The following is a 15081-nucleotide window of genomic DNA, read 5'->3' as shown; positions in this document are numbered from 1 at the left end:
ACCATAATAATCATTAGAGCTGCTATGATTAGTCAAAAGGCAATGATTAGTAAAATCAATTAGTCAATTTACAATAATAATAATAACAATAATTATAATAATAATAACAAACTGCAAGTATTTTGATTGTAAAGTAACAGCTTTCAAATCTAGACACCTGTGGAAAGACAATATGAGGTTCACATATTACGCTTTTTTTTTTTTTTTTTTGGCTAATTATTATGCTCACTAAGTTCTTATGCGCCACCCATGGATTATAATTCTACCCGGAAGCCTGGTAGTGTAGGAATTTCCGGTTACGTCAGGGCGTGAGGACTCCATTAGAGCTGCAGCTGTTTTGAGAGAAACAACAACAAAAACGGGCTAACTGTCAGGGCTGCTGTAGTGACAGTCTGCTCTCAGCCCGACAACGAGGCCTCAAATCTGGAAGCTTAACCTTCATTTCCCACCCGGAGCTCCGCCGGCTTCTAACCACGGCCGCTCTCGGTGAGGAAACTCTGGCCTCCGCTTCCTCCTCCTCCGACTCGGACACCGGCGGAGCGTCGCCGCCCCCGCGGAAGAAGCACCGAGCCTCGGCGGCGGAGGGAGCAGGAGAGCCCGGGGCTTCAGCAGTTGTTACAGGCCTCTCTGGAGTTGTCCTAGGACTTGCTACGCACTCTCCACACTCTCAAGCCACCTCTGCTATCCACTTTAACCGAAGTGTTGTCAATAACCTCAGCAACAACATGCAGGCAAACGGGGCAGGACAGGGACAAGAATCCTCGGAGCTTTCCTGCCTAAACAGCGCACAAAACGGGGAGTCATCCTCGGCCGGCGGAACCCACTCCAATGGGCTTCTCTCCAGCACAGACAACGGGAATAAGTGTCGGTACCAGTAACGGGTCCTCAACCGGGCCCGGTTCGGGGACTTCGGCTGCCACTACGACTTCTGGATCCGAGGTTGGTTCGCTGAAAAAGAAGAAACGACTATCGCAGGCGGAGGAAGATGTCATACGATTAATAGGGCAACATCTTCACGGACTGGGGCTAAAGTAAGTTTATTCGGCGTGTCAGTCGAGAGTAAAACTACAAAAGCATGTAACATTAGCGTTGAACATGTGAAGTGCGATCAATATTACTGGTGTTTGGTGTGAAACTGCGAAATTGCAGCTGGTAAAAGCGCTATAAGTGTGCTTGACAGACACAAACATGGGGGGATGGGGTAGTTAGCCTGTGAGCTCGGCAGTTGGTAGAAAGAAGGGGTCCATCTTGCACAATAACAGTTAGCTTGATAGCTAGCAGCACTAGCCTGCGTTGAGGTGTTGTGTCCTGGCATTAAACCTTCACACAAACATAAAACACAGTCCAACATTTGACTGCTTCCTAAGTACATCGTAGGCTGAAATGTGTTTTAAATGCCAGTTTTGCCATGATGCGTTAATTAACGTTATACATTTCGCACTGAATTAAAGGCATTACATCATCTAACGTTAGTAACGTTTATTCAGTAAAAAGAAGATCCGACGATTTGTTATGGTTGGCAAGGCATAAAATCAATGTCGTGAGGATTGAGGAACTTGATTTAGCCTCTTAATCAAGTTCGCATGCCGGATTATCGAGTTTTTCAGTATTTGTTTTTGCGTTTCAAGAGCTGTTGCGCAAAAATGCGGAGGAAATGTTAATGTGCGGTTTTCGCCTTGATGGTTGGTGGTTTTCTTCGTTTTCCAGCTTGGCTGCCTCGGGAAAATAACATGGCTTTTTGCAAGACTGTGTGGGAGGAACATTAATAGGTCGGCCACACTGTAATAACGAGCATGGTTATGAAAACTGTCCTGGTTATTTTAGTATTCCGAGTGCACTCTCTGCACGTCTTGAGCTGTCATTTCGAGCAACTATTACATTCATCAGATTAATCACCATTTTGCACAGCTCTCTCATGATACTGATAACTTTCTTCCTGGATTAATGTTTTCATTTTAATGTCACTGTCACTTTGTCAGAGCAATGTGCCAACAGTCAGTCACAAACAGTGACGTGCATGTATTAGGGCATGTATTTATTTAAAGACAGCAGTCAATACCGTGGGCGACAGTTGGTCCTGAATTGAACAGAATCAGATTGTTTCATGGCGGCTGAAGAATGCGTTTTCTACCAGCTGTTTTAGATGGAAACGCAGTGTTTGAATCTAATTATAGCACAGTGGGATTTCAAAGAAATGTATGTCTAGCCTTCTTCTTCAAAGTGGCTGTGGGTAGCCACTGTTGGATAGTTAGACATCTGCTGGTCTGTGCTACCCAGCTGAGAAAGTGTATCTTTCCATTATAGGGCATTATAAAAGACAACCCTAACATGGCTATGTTTACAAAGAGGGTGGGTTAGGGGGGATACATGACATTGCCTTGTATGAAACAGAGCCCCTAGATTTCAGCTGGGGAAATGCAAGTGAAATCAGTGTAGCAGCCAGCTGGATGAGAGGCTCAACACAGAGCTGCTGCGCCACTCCATTGATACCTGGGAATGATGTCATCATGCTGAAGGTGTCAGCCACCCCCCCATTCCCAACCCACTTACATTATCTCTCACACACACATCTCAGCAGACCCGTTTGTGGTGGTGGAGTGTGTAGAGCAGAGAGGTGGTGTTTTGGCAGATGGTTATGGTTCATGGTTGACAGGCTGAGAGGGTGATGTCAACTGCAGTGGAAGCTGGGTTTATGTTAGCTGGCCTCCCACTGTCCACAAATAATGCTCTGGTGACACAACGGCTCTGTGCTGGCTTCCTCCAGATACTGTTGGCCATGAAATTGCCTTTGTACCATTGTCATTCAGTGACGTTAATATTATCCCTATGCTAAAATTATTGTTGCACTCCCACTCACCTATTTGCTACCCATGAAAACATTATCTTTCACACTGAAGTGTCATAAATGATTAGATAATAATTCAAAGAAAGCTGCTTATTCTACCAAGAAATGCCTTTTCATATGATCATGTGCTAACCTTTTAACAGCATGCCGATCAAGCTTTTTTAAAAGATGTTTTAAGTAGTGACTGAGCTTCTGATAGCTGAAATATCATTGACTGGCTTAATTCTTAACTTTTAGTTGTTATCTTCTCCTCTCTCCTGTGTCTGTATGTCTGCCTAACTGTGTCTGCCCCTCTTCCTCTCTCTGTGTCTCTGCAGTCAGACAGTGGACCTGCTGATGCAGGAATCAGGCTGCAGACTGGAACACCCCTCAGCTACCAAGTTCCGCAACCATGTCATGGAGGGAGAATGGGACAAGGTTGGTCTTGGGTTGCCATGGTTACATAACAGCAAGCACTTTGGAAGACTGGGAATTAGTGACCTTTTTTATGATCCGCTGTCCATACTGCGCTGCAACATAGAGAGCTTGTTTGGACAAGAAACCAGGAGACATGCATCTCTAAACTCATATCATATTAATTACTAACTAAAACAAACATGATTCCTATTAGGAGTTGTTAAGGGCAGCTGGTGAAAGCATAACCAAAGTATGTAAAGTAGCGTCTGCATTTTTACCACAGTTACACAAGTTCAGACTATAATTTTTTTTTACAAGACCCACATTCCTGACAAGTGCCAGTGAGTCACTGTATTTGATATGAAACTGTTTTCTTGACCAGCAGATCCTAGTGTTGAAGTGCTGCTTGACACAGGCTTGCTTGCTTGCTTTGAAACAGGCAACTTTAATGCATACAGCCTTGTGGAAACTGTAATGGTCAAGCATAGAAGGAATGGATGTATTGTCTAATTTTTTTGGTCCAGAATAATATTGTATCTGTTAAGAATTGTTAATATTTAAAGCTCAGGGGAAAATCTGACCTCAGGTGGTTGAGAAGAATGTTTGGTTGATCAGCTTGTCTTAAATATTTAAGGAAAGAGTATGCTGTAAAAGTAAAACCAGCTCATTATTATTATGCCGCTGAGTCTGGCAAGCCATTTTCTGTCATGGCTCATGCTCCATTATCATATTAAAAGATCAAAATGAATGTTTAGCAGGAAACTGAAAACATAGCACAGTACCATTGCAGGATGTTATAAGGGCCCCATTAGGTCTGATAATGTGGAATTTGAAAACATTAGATTAAAATTAGCACATTTTACAGAGTTTTTATGCACTTTCCTTTTAAATGGCCAGTCTTGGTTTTATTTCTTGCCACAGAACAGCTCTCATTCCAACATTTTAGTTGTGAATCTAATGGAATAATAAACCTATGTCAGAACTGCAGGCTAGCAAATTAACACCAGTCTTGAGCCACATGGTGGTAAATTTTTGAATGTTGCAGACAGGTTTGTGCTCTCTACAAACCAATAATAAATCAGCCATTCATTTATTTGTTTTGATTCCAAAAATGTATTTCTTCAGGGAAAGTTGTCAAATTGGCCAGGTTTTTTGAAAGACAAAAATGTAATGTCACCTTTTATACTGATGAAGCCTCAATTTACTCATCTAAAACATGAATGTGACCAGAAGATCTGCACGACTGTGTATGTGATTAGTTTTTTTTTCTCCTGTGAATGTATGGAAAGTGCTGAGCTAACCATTTCTCTCCCTGTCTCTCCCCTCCATCCACCTCCCTTTGTTTTGGTCCAGGCTGAGAATGATCTCAATGAGCTGAGAGCACTGATGCATTCTCCCAATGCCATTGTGGTAAGCTCCCTTTGCCCAAACCTGAACTCGGCTGAATGGTGGTCGGTCAGTTAGCAAGCGCAGCTGCAGGTTCTAGAACGGTGCCGTTATAATACGGGGCTGCAGGTTCTTGTTACGGAGCTGTGAAGGCTAAAATGTTCTGGATGACACCTGGGAAAGTGTAGTGACAGGAATGGACGTCACATTCAGGGAATGACTGTATGAGTCTGTTTCACATAGAGCTGAGCAGTCAATGGACCGATTGACTCTGAGACTATTAATTATTGATTTATTGTTTTGATTGCTATTTTAGTAAAAATGTCAAATGTTTTTAATCGATGCAGTTTCTCAAATGTGAGGATTGGCTGCTTTACTCTCTGACATAATAGTAAATTTAATATATTTGATTTTTAAACTGTTGGTTAGACAAAAGAAGCTCTGAAGACATCACTTTAGTTTCTAGAAACTTGTGATCAGCATTTTCCACCATTTCTGGTGTTTTATAAACCAAGTGATGAATCAAATAATTAAGAAAACAATGGGATATTAATCAAAAATTAAATTAATCATGAGTTCCAGACCTGTTTCAAAATAGGTGCATTGTTTTTACAGTATAATGTAAATAACTAAATAGTTTGTATAGTAACTACTGACTGAGATGGGGTGACCACTTATTTATACTGAATACTTATGCAAGTATTTTCTATTTTCCACTTTTAATTTATGTCGATCAGTTTGCAGAGATTTGTTTTCACTTTGACATTAAAGGGTCATTTTCTGTTGATCAGTGTCTGAGAAGCCACATTAAATCTACCATGATTCAGTGTTGTGAGACTGTAAAACATCCAGGGGGATTGCATACCTATTACAGGAACTGTATTTGCATGAATTTTAGAAGGTTGTGTTTGAAATGGATGTTTTACTCAGATTTGAAATATTGTTAATTCAGATGTTACGGTAAGAGTTTTACCATAGCTGTGACCTAGTTCCACACCATGAAACAGGCTTTGAGTATGCACTGTGTCTACATTGAAAAAGTGATGAGACATTTTGACTTCAGGAAGATTTTGAAATTAGTTAAAAAAAAAAGATATTTTGTTTTCTGTTAAAATTTGTGAATTAAAATTTGTGTTTTGATTGGCCTGTTGAAGTTTTCTTGTATCATATTTTTTTTGTTATGCTACAAACAAAATAATAAATTATTTAACAGTACACTGTGAGGATTAGTATGACAGCACATACTTAATACTGCACATACTTAATACAGTGTCAACTTGGAACTGGGACTCAGCTCAGGTTAATTAGCCTTAGCCTACATGCTAATTAGCTGACAATATGAGCTCCAAAAATGCTCCCCCATGCCTCAGTCAGATGGAGTAAGTATGTGCAGCTGCAACTACCGGTTTGTTTATTAAAGGAATTAATGTAGCTGTTGATTTATATCTGTATCTATAACGTGGGTAGCCATTTTAGATCTTGAGCAGTGGCAGGTTAGTGTCATCACTGTCAAGATGACTCTCACTTCACTTCTCATAGGCAGTTTGCTTATATCACAGGCCTAGTTAGAGGGTTAGGAGATGTCTGTGTTTTTGCTCTCCTCCTCTATAGACATTTGTGGGTGGATGTTTTCTTGAATTTGTGTGGAGTAAGTGTAACTGTGCTTGCACCAGTTGTCAGGGCTGTGGCTCCCACTGCATACCTGAGATAAGACAGAGACTCTTAATACAGCAAATGTCAATGTTGACTAGCAGTAGCGACTGATAAACACTTGCCAGTGGTCTTCAGTTTGAAGGAAGTAGGCTGTTGATGCTTACATTACCATATGTCTTGGGCACATCTATAAATATATTCTGATAAGGAGATCATGCAGCTTTGAAATATTCTACCACTATTTTGACTTTTAATGACAAATGACAACATAAAAGGTGAAAATTTCTGTTCCTCTATAGTCATGCAGACCATCTGTTGTTGGATCAGTAATTGAAATCGCTTCTCTTAAGTAGCACAGCTTAAGTAGTTTAAGCTTATTTGTCTTTCTTTTCTGTCTTCCTTCTCTACTCATGTCATTTTCTTTTATTAAATCCCTTCTCTGTACTTTGGTTTCTCCTCCTCTGCTCAGCGTATGAAGTTCCTGCTGCTGCAGCAGAAGTATCTAGAGTATCTGGAGGACGGCAAAGTTCTAGAGGCTCTGCAGGTGCTCCGGGGAGAGCTGACACCTCTAAAGTACAACACAGATCGCATCCACGTACTCAGCGGGTACTGTTACAAATTTGATATTGTATCTGTCTCACAGCAGTCATTGGACAGTTCACCCTGTCTACACAAATATGCACCTACAAACAGCTACTGTATATAGCCATGTAACTCTTAGATAACTCTGTAATCACTAATGAAACAGCTTCTACCACTGGTCCTGAGCCAACTGGAGAAGTTGCTTTATTGGACTTACGTTCTGTTTGGTGATTGACTGGTAACAAATTTTACACTTGTATGATATAAATTGTTAAGATTGTTTGCTAATAAATAAGACAATATTAAGTTGACATACCTTGTAATAGAGGCTGGTTAGGTCAAGTTTTTAACCAATCAAGGTCACTATAAAAATTATAAAGTAAATGATTTAAGTCTTAATTTTTAAGGTTCAGTGTTGTCACACAGCTACTGTTTATCGAGTCACACAGTAAATTTGTGGGATAGTTTGCCTGTTTTTGATAGAAGTGTATTTATCTTGAACAGAGAGACTTACTATTGTCACACAGATGAACTCAGGGGATGTGTGACTATTGACAGCAAACATGGGGCCTTTAAAAACTAGTTACTCTATTTACCCTTGACTTTTGTTTGTAGTCTGAACCTGCACTAATATAGATTGCTTTCACAACATGTCAGAAATCAATGGCTTGAATCAATATTATTCCAAATTTATTAATTTGGCTCTCCAGTACCATCAATTTGTTCTTTTGACAGACAGTACAGTGAGTGTGACCAGCTACATGATCATCTAATCCATAGTCTGGTCAACACACTGTCCCCTCACTTTCAGCAAAGAAGTTCTTCTCATACATTACCTAATCAATTAGTGGGAATTGAGCACTCAACACTACCTACAAGCCTGTTTGTCTTCACAGTCTGTCACTCAGTTGGTAGAATAATTCATTGATTTGTCACCCATCTTAAATCAATCAGTCAGCTGCATCCAAATGTGTCCTTTATGCTGTCAACGTATTTCTGTCAGCTTGTTCCTCAATCGATACCTGCAGTTGATGCACTGAGTTTCCTCATTTTATGTTCAGCACACTGTATTTCAGGCAACTAAAGGTTTCACTTAATGTTTGCATTTGTATTATTTCTAATCTGTACTAGGATGAAATGTAGCACCACAGTAGTTGCTAATAACTTGTCTACATTTAAAACTTTTTGTTTGGTTGTGTTTTTATTGTAAAAATATTACTATATGTTATGGACTCTCAGTATTTGTTGTTTTGCTTGACATGTGTTGTTGTGTCTTTGTCCAGGTACCTAATGTGTAGCCATGCTGAGGATCTGAGGGCCAAGGCAGAGTGGGAGGGCAAGGGCACCGCCTCACGCTGCAGACTGCTGGACAAGTTACAGAGTGAGGACACATGTCCATGCACTGACCCTGCAGAGCTAACACGTATTGCCATAGAGCCACACACATAACCCATATGTGTGGTCAATATGTCTTTTAACTTTCCTTGTAGCGTACCTGCCACCGTCTGTGATGCTGCCCCCGCGGCGGCTGCAGACCCTGCTGCGGCAAGCAGTGGAGCTGCAGAGGGACCGCTGCCTCTATCACAACACCAAGCTGGACAGTAACCTGGACTCGGTCTCTCTCCTCCTCGATCACGTCTGCAGCAGGTTGGTACTGCACAGCTAGCGTGCTGCTCTGGCCCCTCAGGACCCTGCAGACTCAGTGCTAAATTGTCAGACTGCAGCATCAGATATCAGTTGGCGTCTTGGTTTTACAAAACTAAAATGTTGCAACACATGCATTGAAAGCAGTGATTTGTTTTTAAAAATGTGCATCAGAAGTCTTAATTCAGATATGCTCTGTTTATGCCCCCCTCCCCCCGCATCTCACACCCCCCTATGACTGTACCTTTATAATTCTCTCCCTTCTATCCTTAGTTACAATATTTTTAGATATAAACAATATAAGCTAACAAGACCAACCATTTCTGCTTTACATAATGAAGATTTTAACCTCTTGTGTTTCTTTTTCCCTCTTGCAGGAAGCAGTTCCCATGTTACACCCAGCAGATTCTCACAGAGCACTGTAATGAGGTGTGGTTCTGCAAATTCTCAAACGATGGCACCAAACTAGCCACCGGCTCCAAAGACACTACTGTCATAATTTGGCAAGTGGACCCGGTGAGTGTGAGAAAAGCCTAAATAAATACACACTACCTCTTTTTATGATTTAGTCCACAGCTAAAATTAGCCTGTAGGAATGTAGTGGTAAGGTCTACCTGTATATTTTGCAGGCAGGTTTGTCTCTTTATACATGTGCATTTGCACCTGACAATCTGTATGATAAAAACACATGTAGCTGTGTGTAGATAGTAATGGAAATTACGTGGTAAAATGTATATGTACAAATAGAATTTGTTCATCAAAACAAATGGATTTTACAGAAGCTCATACAAAGGTCATACTGTAATTATACAGTCTGTTGTCATTATGTTGCCTTTAGATGTAATCTGTCATTGTTTCAGGTGAACATGGTATGTGCCGTAACATACTTTATCTCAGAACCAACACTGGTATCTGTTTTCATTTAAACCTGTTTAAAAGAGAGCCCAGCCTCATTCTAAATTAATTTGATCATAATCATCTTAATCCTGTCTTTGTGTAGGAGAGCCACCAGTTGAAGCTGCTGCGAACCCTGGAGGGTCATGCATACGGAGTCTCCTACTTAGCCTGGAGTCCCGATGACACTTACTTGATCGCCTGTGGACCTGACGACTGCTCTGAGCTCTGGCTCTGGAACGTTCAGGTAACATCCCTCTGTTTTCAGCTTTATATAATCCTCCACTTGTGATACCTCTAACAGTGTTTCCATATGGCAGTGCCTTTTTTTCTGTGTACTTGACTGTGAGAATAGGACGTGAAGCCTTTATCTGTCATGTCAAAGACCTGAGCAGCCTAATCCAAATTCAGTAAACAAGCGCAAAAGGAAAACATGCATTGAGCCTCCCGTAGATATTCTGTAGAGTGTGTACTCAATGACCTCTCCTCTTCGCCCATCCCTTTCCCCTCCCCTTTCTTTTTATTCACCCAACCCCCACTCTTACTTAACGTCTCTTCTTGCTGTCTCCCTCCCCCCTTTTCTCTCCTCCTCCGCTTTTCCACCATCTCTGTCTAATCTCCTCATTGACCAGACGGGGGAGCTGCGGACCAAAATGTCCCAGTCCCACGAAGACAGTCTGACCAGCGTGGCCTGGAACCCCGATGGCAAACGCTTCGTCACTGGAGGACAGAGGGGGCAGTTTTATCAGTGTGTAAGTGGATGGATGATTTTCCCCCTTTGTTTTCAATGGATGCCATTGTTTTTAACATGATGTGTTTGCCAGTAAGTGCCTCTTTGCTCTCGAGAAATATGTATCTCTCCTGTATCCAATCAGTGCTGGTATTAAAGATTTACAGGGAAAGGGTTAAAAAAAACAAAGACACTGTATATGAGTTACAGTATATAGCAGCTGCTCGATTATTGCATTGACCTTAAACAGGAAGCTTCAGGATAATTGCATCTTTCCATGTATTGATTTTCCAGCCATGAACCCTATGAACTCAGGAAGGATGTGGGTTTTTAATGACATTTTGTTGGGAAGATGCATGTATCTACGTGTGTTCTGTTTTTAATTAAAGCGTCTTATTAATGCACTTTGTTTGGCGTCTCAGCAGAGAGGAGGGGCAGAGCACCCTTTTGTTAAATAAGGTCGTCATTCTGTACTTTGTCCATGTTTTCATTCCCCTGCAAAGAGTAAAGATGAGGGGGTCTGCTGTCTGTGTTGTCAGGACCTGGATGGTAACTTGTTGGACTCCTGGGAGGGCGTGAGAGTGCAGTGCCTGTGGTGCCTGAGCGATGGCAGGACGGTGCTGGCCTCTAGACACCCACCAACGTATCCGGGGGTACAACTTCGAGGACCTTACGGACAGAAACATGTGCGTGTCAACCTTCCTACCACCTGTGCTGTTGTATTTGTAGAGGTTAAATGCTTAGTTGAAAATATACAAGATAGATGGGTTTTACTACTTAAAATGTGCATGATTTACTGAGCTCCAAAATGATGTGGCTGACTGCCTGTGTCTTGTTGACATGTCCTATACAGAGTTCAGGAGGACCACCCTATCATGTCTTTTACTGTTTCAAAGAACGGAAGATTAGCTTTGTTAAATGTAGCAACTCAGGTAAGCTTTTTGACCAAACTCACTACTCGGTTCATCTGCTTCTAAAGCACATTACCACTTTGTTTTGACAATCAGTATGCAGGATGTTTCAGCAGTTATAGTCTGTTTTTCTTCAACCTTTTGTAGGGAGTACACCTGTGGGACCTTCAGGACCGGGTGCTGGTGAGGAAGTACCAAGGTGTGACCCAGGGCTTCTACACCATCCACTCCTGCTTTGGAGGACACAACGAAGACTTCATTGCAAGTGGCAGTGAAGGTACAGTCAAAATATTAGACGTTCTAATACCATGATCGAGGCTGCTGTTCAATATAACAGGACTTAGACCTCCTGTGCTAACATTTTTTGTTCAAGTCCTGCTTTTTCTAGGATTAATGATTGACTGCATTGTAAAAAAAAAGGGGGAGGTCTTTCCCTTCACTTTGTTGCTTTAATCTGTTGCACTGACTTCTCCTCTCTCATATTCATTCTCATGCACATCTTTACTTTGACCTCATCAACCCCCTCTCTACAGACCACAAAGTGTACATCTGGCACAGACGTGGCGAACTTCCCATTGCTGAGCTAACAGGCCACACGCGCACCGTTAACTGTGTGAGCTGGAACCCGGCCATCCCAGGACTCATGGCTTCCGCCTCAGACGACGGCACAGTGCGTGTCTGGGGCCCTGCGCCCTTCCTCGACTCGCAAGAGGCGGATGGACTCAACGGTAATTGCCAAACCAGTGGGGGGGGGGTTTGGTAACACAGTGCAAGTGGCAACTGTCAGCTCAAACATTGTCATGGATAGCATCATAATTTACCTGTTTCTTTTCTCCTCAGAGAACTGCAGTAACATGGACAGTTGATGGTCACTCATGGAGCAAATGACATCTCTCTTTGACAACAATCCAAGAATCCCACAGTAAAACAAAATCGAAACGGGCAAACGAAATCTTAACAACCTAAAGAAAGTCAAGAATAAACAAACAAAAAGCCACCAAGACAGAAGAGAAAACAAAAAGTGAGGAAAAACTTGTCTCCTGACTGGCCTAGACAAAATGGTGGAGGTGGATGACGGACGCTCTGAAAATTCAAAGTCCTCATCCAAAACCTGAATCCTGACCCAGAGGCCTGGAAAAAAAAAAAAAGACCAGTCAACGCCCAGCGGGATACAACCGCCATCCACTGGTGAGCTGTTAACAGGCTGTTCTCCTCCTCCAACTGACCTTCCTTTCCCCCACATCACGCTGCATGGTCACCAGCCATGCCAGGTCCTTCACAGAGTTTCCCTAGGAAACCCACCTCCACCTTGAGCTTGGAGCACATCAAGTCCCTGTGATGCCTCCAGACAGACACGGCAGACCAACCGTCTCCTCATTGGACTACATCTGTCTGCCTTGTTTTGTCTTTTCACGTTACCTGTATAATGTCTCCATGGACATGGGTGGGGTGTTGTTGGCGGAGGATGGTGCATAGGGGGGATATAGCAACTCTTCTGTATGCCCCCCCCCCCCCGCTATATTCTTCGCATTCAATATGTTGGACAAAGGCCGAAAGAAAATCCACCACAAAAACACTGACCGACCAGCTGACAAAGAACACAAAAACAAGGCTATGCTAAATGTTGGAATTTTTTATGATAGTCATAGCATTTATTCTCATTTAAGAGGTGAATCTTAGCTCGAGTAGTGCCCGTGGAAAGCTTTAGCGTGAAGATTCCACTTTCAGTTTCTCGACCTTAGGAAAACAAACTTTTTATTCCTTAATTTAACTTCTAACAAGGACAGTCGCTGTAATGTTTTCAACTGACAACCCCCCCCAAAAAAAAAAAAATCACCCTCTGTCAAGCTAGCTACTGCACAACTCCATTACATCTGCCTAAAAGAGGAGAAGGACAGAGGGATTCGCAGGTCACATATCAGTGGCGAGGGGGGGTCAGACGTTGTCGGTGAGGTGGGGGTTTCCACTGTCAGGACCCATGCTACGACCCTTCTCGAAAGACATGCTTTCAGATGTCGAAAGGGGGTTCAAGTGCGATTTTTAGATTGCACGCTGGTGACTGCTGTCCCTCCTCTGTGTGCACGCGTGTGTGTGTGTGTGTGTGTGTGTGTGGTGTGCGTGCTTGTGTAAGTGAGTGAGTGAGTGAGTGAGTGCGATTACGCATGCACACATTAATGTGAGAGTTGACATTTGTGGGTGCAGGTTTAATTGGCGCGTGTTTTTGTACGTGTGTTCAATTCACACCAGCAGAGGATTTTCGCCCCTCCCCCCTCTCCCACCCCTTATGCTCCTAATCCCATAGTAAAAATTGTAAAGAGGATTTTAAACCAATTCTAAGTTATCCAAAGCCCCATAGGGACCTCTATCTGTGGAACAAAGAATACTTGAGAGCCATTTTGTAAAAGAAAAACTTTTTTTTAATCTGGGGCTTTGATTTTTACATTTGACTTTTTTTTTTTCTCCTTACCATGTGGCATTCAAATGGCACTGAGTTATTGGCATTGAATCATCTTGGGGGGGCAGGGAAGCAAAAGAAAATTTAATAGAGAGCAATTAGATTGAGGCATGTTTTCAAAAAGCTATAAAGTGTTGTGTTGTTATTAGCAAAGGGTCATTTCATATGAGAAGTTAATGATTGTAATTACTGGACGAGTAGTTAGCCCCTAGAGAGAGGAGAGAGGCCCCGATAACCAGAACCACGCTCTGAGCCCACAGTGTTAGGGAGTGTCGTTGCAATCCTAAAACACACACAAACTGCCTTCCTGTTCATACAGTTGCGCACAAACCTTCGGTATGTATGACACCCCCCCCCCCATCCACCTCTCCCTCCACTGCACTTTGAGTGGTCTTTTTGCTCTCTTGCACCTATTGCAGTGGCATCAATCCCTAAGGTTCCTTACGAGCCTTATGGTCGCCACACATTGCCGTTATTTTGGCTTAAAAGGTTGCATTGGCAAAGACTTAAAACCGAACAGGAGATTGCTAAAGGAATAAAGCCCTCTCTATGCCTCTATGCACCCTCAAAAACAGTGACTGATTATCTCGTAGACGTTATAAAACTCCTCACCTCTCGCATATAAGGCATAGCAGCCTCATCTCGAGGGTACCACTCCTTGGAGCTTAGAGAGAATTCAGCATTAAACTCCCCCTTTGCTCTCCAGCCAAGTTATACAGTGGTCAGTGCACCATCCAGAGCTTTCTTCCTCCCTTTTTCAGGGTATGTAATGACTATTTGCTACAGACTGATATACAGTAAAAATGTTTAAAAACAGTGCTTTTCTGTCTGTTTTTATTGAACTTTTTTGTTACTTAAATTTTTTGTTCACATTATATCATTTTTGGTTGACCTCTATCCCTGTATGATCATATTAAAATATAACCAGACATTTGGAGTCCTCACTTTTTTTTGTAATCTTAATAATCCCTCTTAACTTTTCTTTTATATATTTTTTTTGTTTGTTTCTTTGTATTCAGTTGCATTTTATCTACCACTACTATTACAAATGAATATGCACAGTAACACCCATGCCAATAGGAGCGGGAAGAGTCTTTTAGGAAGTGTGTTACCTACAATCAAATCAGGTTTGAACTATCCACCCCTCGCCTTTAAAGAGTTCCTTCATGTGAAAATCTACTTTTATCGCATGTCTGTGTAATTGACCGAAAAATCTCTCTCTCTTGGTGTGCCATTGTTGATTGACAGTTGCCACTTCTCCAACCCGTATCAAAGCCAAATCACTTGAGGCACACAGTGGTGTTTTTCCGTAGGTTACAGTGTGTCGTGGTCTGATATTCACACTCTGGAAACCTTTCTCAACTCAACTCCTGGATCGCAGAATGGACTCCTCTTCCACGCCCGACATTATTTCAGAAGACTTGAGGCAACTCGTACGCTCTTAAGAACCCAAACAAGAGTTTCAGTAAAGCCCATTATTCACCTGCTGGTGGCAAATGCTATGTCTGTATGCAACCTGGTGTCTACTCTGTTCTTTTGTCTTGAGTTTACCAAGGGAGTTGTTTCTGATTTAACTATGTCTTAT

At 42.1% G+C, this 15081-nt stretch overlaps 1 protein-coding gene across 1 annotated transcript; it reads left to right on the top strand.

The window, feature by feature from the left end:
* The first annotated feature begins 342 nt into the window (after positions 1-342).
* On the top strand, positions 343-14427 carry LOC108896810 (WD repeat-containing protein 26-like). Its single transcript, XM_018696052.2, is given in 16 exon segments — positions 343-865; positions 867-1031; positions 3163-3262; positions 4595-4651; positions 6750-6886; positions 8146-8243; positions 8353-8509; positions 8884-9022; positions 9507-9647; positions 10033-10152; positions 10670-10759; positions 10761-10816; positions 10984-11062; positions 11189-11318; positions 11575-11769; positions 11882-14427. Coding segments are annotated over 16 exon segments (1830 nt in total). The 5' UTR covers positions 343-725; the 3' UTR covers positions 11908-14427.
* The last annotated feature ends 654 nt before the right edge of the window (positions 14428-15081 follow it).

Source organism: Lates calcarifer, linkage group LG7_1, assembly GCF_001640805.2.
Source record: "Lates calcarifer isolate ASB-BC8 linkage group LG7_1, TLL_Latcal_v3, whole genome shotgun sequence".
Classification (NCBI taxonomy): domain Eukaryota; kingdom Metazoa; phylum Chordata; class Actinopteri; family Centropomidae; genus Lates; species Lates calcarifer.
The sequence above is the reverse complement of the archived record's forward strand: the minus strand, read 5'-3'. Positions and strand labels throughout refer to the sequence as shown.